Source organism: Onychostruthus taczanowskii, unplaced genomic scaffold (genome assembly GCF_017590055.1).
Source record: "Onychostruthus taczanowskii isolate IOZ18803 unplaced genomic scaffold, ASM1759005v1 scaffold555, whole genome shotgun sequence".
Lineage (NCBI taxonomy): Eukaryota > Metazoa > Chordata > Aves > Passeriformes > Passeridae > Onychostruthus > Onychostruthus taczanowskii.
Genome location: NW_024503180.1, coordinates 1,128 through 9,193, shown reverse-complemented (window position 1 = coordinate 9,193; position 8,066 = coordinate 1,128). Strand labels below are relative to the sequence as shown.

Sequence of the window (8,066 nt, the reverse complement as noted above, 5' to 3'; positions counted from 1 at the left end):
ATTGGGAGGGGATGTTTGGGATTCCCAATTTTTCACCACCACAAACCCCAAAATTCCCAGTTTTTACCAAAATTCCCAATTTTTGACCCTCCCAAACCCCAAAATTCCCAATTTTTGCCCCTCCAAGATCCCAAAATTCCCAATTTTTGCCCCTCCCAGACCCCAAAATTCCCAGTTTTTACCAAAATTCCCAATTTTTACCAAAATTCTGAATTTTTGCCCCTCCCAGACCCCAAAATTCCCAATTTTTGCCCCTCCCAATCCCCAAAATTCCCAGTTTTTACCAAAATTCCCAATTTTTACCAAAATTCCCCATTTCTGACCTTCCCAGACCCCAAAATTCCCAATTTTTCACCCTCCCAGACCCCAAAATTCCCAATTTTTGCCAAAATTCCCAATTTTTCACCCTCCCAGACCCCAAAATTCCCAATTTTTGCCCCTCCCAAACCCCAAAATTCCCAATTTTTGCCCCTCCCAAACCCCAAAATTCCCAATTTTTGCCCCTCCCAGACCCCAAAATTCCCATTTTTTGCCCCTCCCAGAGCCCAAAATTCCCAATTTTTGCCCCTCCCAGACCACAAAATTCCCAATTTTTGCCCCTCCCAATCCCCAAAATTCCCAGTTTTTGCCAAAATTCCCAATTTTTGACCGCGTGGATGAAGTGCAAAAAATTCATTTTATTCAACAAAGCCAAAAAAAAAAAAAAAACCAAAAGGGGAGGGGGCCCAGAATTGGGTTTTTTTTGGGGGGGGTCTCCCCAAATTTTGGGGACTCCCCCCATGGAGGGTCCCCAGACTCCTGATTTGGGGGGGGGTCCCTTTGTGGTTTTGGGGTGATTTTGGGGATTCTTTGGGGTTTTGGGGTATTTTTGAACTTTTTAGGGGGTTTTTTGGGTTTCCACCCCAAATTTTGGGGACTCCCCCCATGGAGGGTCCCCAGACTCCTGATTTGGGGGGGGGTCCCTTTGTGGTTTTGGGGTGATTTTGGGGATTCTTTGGGGTTTTGGGGTATTTTTGAACTTTTTAGGGGGTTTTTTGGGTTTTTTTGGGGTTCTCACCCCCAAATTTTGGGGTTCCCACCCCGAATTTTGGGGTCCCCCCTAGGTGAGGTCCATCCGGATGTCCCTCTCCATCACCTGAGGGTCTGCAGACCCCTGATTTGGGGTTTTTTTTGGGGGGGATTTTTACGGTTTTTAAGGATATTTTGGGATCTTGGAGGGGTTTTTTGGGGTTCCCACCCCAAATTTTGGGGTTCCCACCCCGAATTTTGGGGTCCCCCCTAGATGAGGTCCATCAGGATGTCCTCCTCCATCACGCTGGGGGTCTGCACGGGCTGGAGCCCCCCCGGGGGGACGGGACCCCGCGGGCCGGGGGGCAGCAGCATCTGCCCTGGGGGGGGCACAGGGGGGTCAGGGGGGACCCCAAAACCACCTGGGGGGGGTTCAGGGGGGTTTTGGGGGATCCCGGGGTGGTTTTGGGGTTCCAGGCTTGGGTTTCGGAGTTGTAACTGGGGAGGGAAAAAGGGAATGTTGGAAAATCACCCCAAAAAAGGAGCCCCACAAATTGTTCTAGGACCCCAAAAATGTCCAAAAAAACCCAAAATTCATTCAGGCACCCCTCCAAAATACCAAAAAAACCCTCAAACCCAGCCAGAAATCCCCCAAAATCATCTAGGACTCCCCAAACCCAAGCAGGATTCCCCCAAAAATCATGCAGGACCCCTCGAATCAACCCAAAATTCCTCCAATCCAATCCCCAACCCATCCAAGAGCCCCCAAAATCATCCAGGACTCCCTAAATCAAACCAGGGTCCCCCCAAAACCCCTCCCAGACCCCAAAAATCATGCAGGACCCCTTGAATCACCCCAAAATTCCTCCAAGCCAATCCCCAACCCATCCAGGAGCCCCCAAAATCATCCAAAACTCCCCATACCTAACCAGGGTCCCACCAAAACTGATACAGGACCCCCTTGAATCACCCTAAAATTCCTCCAACCCAACCCCCCAACCCATCCAGGGGCCCCTAAGCCCCTCTAGGACCCCCTAAAATGCCCCAAAACCCCCCAAAATCCCCCAGACCAGGCTCTGCTGCCGCTGCTGCTCCTCCATGATCCCGACCTGCGCCAAGCCTGGGCTCACCTGGGTGAGGGGCACAAAGCTTAAATCCATCTCAAATTCCACAAAAACCACCCCAAAATTCAATAAAAACCATCTCAAGTGGAAATGTGAGAGGAAAAAGGGTGGGAAATGTGAGGGGGAAAAGGATGGGAAATGAGAAGAGAGAAAGGATGTGAAAGGTGAGGGAAAAGGGAAACATGAGGGGAAAAAGGGAGGAAATGTGAGGGGAAAATGGCAGGAATTTGAGGGGAAAAACACGGGAAACATGGGGGAAATGGTGGTAAAATGTGAGGGGAAAAAGAGGGGGAAATGTGAGGGGAAAAAGGGTGGGAAACGTGAGGGGAGAAAAGGGCGGGAAATGTGAGGGGAGAAAAAGGGTGGTTAATGTGAGGAGAAAAAGCTGAAAAAAAGGAAAAAAAAACGAAAAAATTGAGGGGAAAAACACGGGAAACATGGGGGAAATGGTGGTAAAATGTGAGGGGAAAAAGAGGGGGAAAAGGGAAGGGAAAAAGGGTGGGAAACGTGAGGGGAGAAAAGGGCGGGAAATGTGAGGGGAGAAAAAGGGTGGTTAATGTGAGGAGAAAAAGCTGAAAAAAAGGAAAAAAAAACGAAAAAAGGGCAGGAGAAGGAAGGCAGGAGACAGGTAGGGACAAAAAGTGAGGGGAATAAGAGTGGGGAATGTGAGGGGAGAAAAGGGAAACATGAGGGGAGAAAAGGGCAAGAGACGTGAGGGGAGGAAAGGGTGGGAAACGTGAGGGAAAAAGGAAACGTGAGGGAAGAAAAGGGCTAGAAACATGAGGGGAGAAAATGGCAGGAAATGTGAGGGGAAAGAGGAGGGAAATGTGAGGGAAACACGAGGGGAAAATGTGAGGGGAGAAAAGGGCGGGAAACGTGAGGGGGAAAAGAGTGGGAAAAGTGAGGGGAGAAAAAGGGTGATTAATGTGAGGAGAAAAAGCTGAAAAAAAGGGAAAAAAAAGCTGAAAAAAGGGCAGGAGAAGGAAGGCAGGAAACAGGTAGAACAAAAAGGAGACGTGAGGGGAATAAGAGTGGGGAATGTGAGGGGAGAAAAGGGAAACATGAGCGGGGAAAAGGGTGGGAGACGTGAGGGGGAAAAGGGTGGGAAACGTGAGGGAAAAAGGAAACGTGAGGGGAGAAAAGGGCGAGAAACATGAGGGGAGAAAATGGCAGGAAATGTGAGGGGAAAGAGGAGGGAAACAAGAGGGGAAAAGGTGAGGGGAGAAAGGGGCGGGAGACATGAGGGGAGGAAAGGGTGGGAAATGTGAAGGGAAAAATGGTGGGAAATGTGAGGGAAAAAGGAAATGTGAGAGGAGAAATGGCAGGAAATGTGAGGGGAAAGAGAAGGGAAACGTGAGGGAAACATGAGGGGAAAATGTCAGGGGAAAAAAGGGCGAGAAACATGAGGGGGGAAAAGGGCGGGAAATGTGAGGGGAGAAAAAGAACGGAAAATGTGAGGAAAAAAGGACAGGAAACAAGGCTGGAAACAAGAGGAGAAAGAAGACAAGAAACAGGTAGGAACAAAAAGACACAAAAAACCCAACCAAGGTTTTTCCCCACAAAAACCAGCCCAAATCCCACAGAAACCGGCACAAATCCCACAAAAACCAGCACAAATCCCACAAAAACCAGCCCAAATCCCACAAAAACCACCCCAAATCCCCCCTTACCTGTGGCTGCACCCCCGAGGTCACAGGGAGGGTCCCCGGCTGCTTGGGCAGGAACGGGGGAGCCCCAGGAACAGGGGCTGAGCCCCCCAGCTGTGGGGACAGGAAAACTTGGGGTGTTTGGGAACAGCAGAGAGACCCCGAAAAGAGTGGGGGACAGAAATGACCCCCAAGAAAGGGATGGGGGTGTTGAGGGGGTAGAAAAACCCCACAAAACGGAGCATCAAAGACTGCCAAAATGGGGTTTGGGAGGCACTTGGGGGAATCGAGCCATAAAGGGTTAAAAGGGGGGAAAAAATGGAGTTAAAAATGGGATTTGGTGGGGTTTAAAATCCCATTAAAATGGGATTTAATGGGGTTAAAGTGGGAAAAATGGGGTTTAGGGGTGCCAGGAGGCCCAGGTGCTCCTGGTAGGCTTTGTCCTTGATCTGAGGGGAAAATGGGATCAAAAATGGGAAAAATAGATTAAGATGGGTAAAAATAGGCAAAAAAATGGGATTTAGCAGTGTTAAAATGGGGTTTAATGAGAAAAATTAAGGTTAAAGATGGAAAACATGGGGTTTAGGAGTCCTAGGTGGCCCAGGCCAAAACCCAGGTCCTCCTGGTAGGCCTCATCCTTGATCTGAGGAGAAAATGGGGTCAAAAATGGGAAAAATAGATTCAGATGGGTAAATATAGGTAAAAAAATGGGATTTAGCAGTGTTAAAATGGGGTTTAATGAGAAAAATTAAGGTTAAAGATGGAAAACATGGGGTTTAGGAGTCCTAGGTGGCCCAGGCCAAAGCCCAGGTCCTCCTGGTAGGCCTTGTCCTTGACCTGAGGAGAAAATGAGGTCAAAAATGGGAAAAATAGATTCAGATGGGTAAATATAGGTAAAAAAAATGGGATTTAGCAGTGTTAAAGTGGGGTTTAATGAGAAAAATTAGGGTTAAAGGTGGGAAACATGGGGTTTAGGAGTCCAAGGTGGCCCAGGCCAAAACCCAGGTCCTCCTGGTAGGCCTCATCCTTGATCTGAGGAGAAAATGGGATTAAAAATAAGAAAAAATGGGAAAAAGGGTAAAAACTGGTAAAAGAATGGGATTTGGGGGGATTAAAATGGGATTAAAGGGGGAAAAATGGGGTTTAGGGGTCCCAGGTGGCCTAGGCCAAAGCCCAGGTCCTCTTCCTTGATCTGAGGGGAAAATGGGGTTAAAAATGGGAAAAACGGAGAAAAATGAGAGAAAAATGAGATTTTGGGGGGGGTTAAAGGAGGAAAAATGGCGTTTGGGGGCGTTAAAAGGGGAAGATTCCACCCAAAAGGGATCTGGAAGGAACGGATGAGCTCTGGAGGATTTTGGGGTGTTTTGGGGGTGTTTTTGGGGTGTTTTGGGGTGTTTTTGAGGTGTTTTGGGGTGGTTTTGGGGTGTTTTTGGGGTATTTTGGGGTGTTTTTGGACCTCACCCCACGCTGCTGGTCCATCTTGTGCTGCTGCACCTGCTTGTGGTTGGTGATGACCTGGCGGATGCCGTTGACGAAGCCGCTCTGGTCGTTCGGGATCAAGCCCATGAAAATTTTCTTTTTGGACGAGTAGAGCAGCATCAAAACCCGCACCTCGCACGGGGCCGTGTGTGGGAAGTGCACGCAGCCTGCCTGGATCAGGGAACGGCACCAAAATGTCAAAAAATGGCACTGAAATGGCCAAAAAATGGCACCAAAATGGCCAAAAAATGGCGTCAAAATGGCCAAAAAATGGTGCCAAAATGGCAAAAAAATGGCATCAAAATGGCCAAAAAATGGCGCCAAAATGGCCAAAAAATGGCACCAAAATGGCCAAAAAATGGCGTCAAAATGGCCCAAAAATGGCGTCAAAATGGCACCAAAATGGTGCAAAAATGGCACAAAAATGGCCAAAAAATGGGGTCAAAATGGCCAAAAAATGGCGTCAAAATTGGCAAAAAAAAAGGCGTCAAAATGGCCAAAAAATGGCGCCAAAATGGCCAAAAAATGGCACCAAAATGGCCAAAAAATGGTGCCAAAATGGCCAAAAAATGGCCAAAAAATGGCCAAAAAATGGCCCCCCCAATAACCCCAAATATGACAAAAGCCCTGAGGGTGATTTTGGGGTCCCTGGGGATGTTTTGGGGTCTCTCCGGGTGATTTTGGGGGTCCTGAGGGTGATTTTTGGGTCTCTCCAGGTGATTTTGGTGTCCCTGAGGATGTTTTGGGGTCCCTGAGGGTGATTTTGGTGTCCCTAAGAGTGATTTTGGGGTCCCCGGTGATGATTTTGGGATCCCTAGGGATGATTTTGGGGTCTCTCCAGGTGATTTTGGGGTCTCCCAGCGTGATTTTGGTGTCCCTAAGAGTGATTTTGGGGTCCCCCGGGATGATTTTGGGATCCCCGGTGATGATTTTGGGGTCCCTAAGAGGGGGATGATTTTGGGGTCCCTGGGGATGATTTTGGGGTCCCCGGTGATGATTTTGGGATCCCCAGGGCTGTTTTGGTGTCCCTGAGGGTGATTTTTGGGTCCCTGGGGATGATTTTGGGGTCTCTCCACGTGGTTTTGAGGTCCCCAGGGATGATTTTGGGATCCCCAGGGATGATTTTGGGGTCCCCGGTGATGATTTTGGGGTCCCCGGTGATTATTTTGGGGTCCCCAGTGATGATTTTGGGGTGCCCCGGGCTGTTTTGGGGTTCCCGGATTTTGGGGTCCCCCGGGCTGTTTTGGGGTCCCCGGTGATGATTTTGGGGTCTCTCCGGGTGATTTTGGGGTCCCTGAGGGTGATTTTGGGATCCCTAGTGATGATTTTGGGGTCCCCCGGGCTGTTTTGGGGTCCCCGGTGATGATTTTGGGGTCCCCGGTGATTATTTTGGGGTCCCCAGTGATGATTTTGGGGTGCCCCGGGCTGTTTTGGGGTTCCCGGATTTTGGGGTCCCCCGGGCTGTTTTGGGGTTCCCGGATTTTGGGGTCCCCCGGGCTGTTTTGGGGTCCCCGGATTTTGGGGTGCTTACGAAGCCGTTGCCCATGATCCTGTAGAGCCCCTTGAGCGACTCCAGGTCCTTGTTGGTGAAATGGAACTGAACCATGCGGGAATTGCGGAACAGGGGGCCCAGGGTGGTCTGGGGGGGCCAAAAAAAGGGCTCAGGACCCCCCAAAATCCTACGAAACCGTCTTACAAAACCCAAAATCTCCGAAATCTCACAAAAACCACCCCGAATCCCAGAAAAAAACCCCTTAAATCTCAAAAAATCACCCCAAATCCCACTTTAAAAAACTTCAAATCCCATAAAAGCCACCCCAAATCCCAAAAAAAACCAGCCAAATCCCAAAAAACCACCCCAAATCCCAAAAAAACCCCTTAAATCTTACAAAACTACCCCAAATCCCTCAAAAAAAACCCCAAATCCCACCAAAAAAACCCCAAATCCCCCAAAAAAACCCCAAATCCCACAAAAAACCCCAAATCCCACAAAAAACCCCAAATCCCTCCCCCAAAAAACTCCAATTCCCACCAAAAAAAACCCAAATCCCACAAAAAAACCCAAATCCTCCCCAAAAACCCCAAATCCTCCTCCAAAAAAACCCAAATCCCACAAAAAAACCAGAAATCCTCCCCAAAAAACCCCAAATCCTCCCCAAAAAATCCCAAATCCTCCCCAAAAAACCCCAAATCCCATCAAAAAATCCCAAATCCTCCCCAAAAAAGCCCAAATCCCCTCCCAAAACCCCCAAAAAAAACCCAAATCCCCCCAAAAAAACCCCAAATCCTCCCCAAAACACCCCAAATCCCATCAAAAAATCCCAAATCCTCCTCTAAAAAAACCCAAATCCCACCAAAAAAACCAGAAATCCTCCCAAAAAAAACCCAAATCCTCCCCAAAAACCCCCAAATCCCACAAAAAGCCCCCAAATCCTCCCCCAAAAAACCCAAATCCCCCCAAAAAAATCCCAAATCCCCCAAAAATCCCCAAATCCTCACCAGGAGCTGCTGTGGGATGAGCTGCATGATCAATTTTTGGGGCCACTGATCCGATTTCCTGGGAAAAAAAGGGAAAAAAGGGGAAAAAATTGGTGAGTTTGGGGTTCCCCCATTCCCAAACCCCAAAAATCCCCCAAATTAGAGCTGCTGTGGGATGAGCTGCATGATCAATTTTTGGGGCCACTGATCCGTTTTCCTGGGAAAAAAAGGGAAAAAAGGGAAAAAATGGGTGAGTTTGGGGTTTCCCCATTCCAAAACCCCAAAAATCCCCCAAATTATCCCAAAATCCCCCAAATTCTCCCCAAAATCC

At 48.7% G+C, this 8,066-nt stretch overlaps 1 protein-coding gene across 1 annotated transcript; it reads right to left on the bottom strand.

The window, feature by feature from the left end:
• Window positions 1–1,173: 1,173 nt before the first annotated feature.
• LOC121342697 (mediator of RNA polymerase II transcription subunit 25-like) lies at window positions 1,174–7,814 on the bottom strand (the record flags this gene model as incomplete). Its single annotated transcript, XM_041417293.1, has 7 exons — window positions 1,174–1,388; window positions 1,431–1,506; window positions 2,079–2,138; window positions 3,803–3,892; window positions 5,240–5,428; window positions 6,789–6,896; window positions 7,757–7,814. Coding segments are annotated over 7 exons (691 nt in total), but the record flags the coding sequence as incomplete, so codon positions are not given.
• Between the last annotated feature and the right edge of the window lie 252 nt (window positions 7,815–8,066).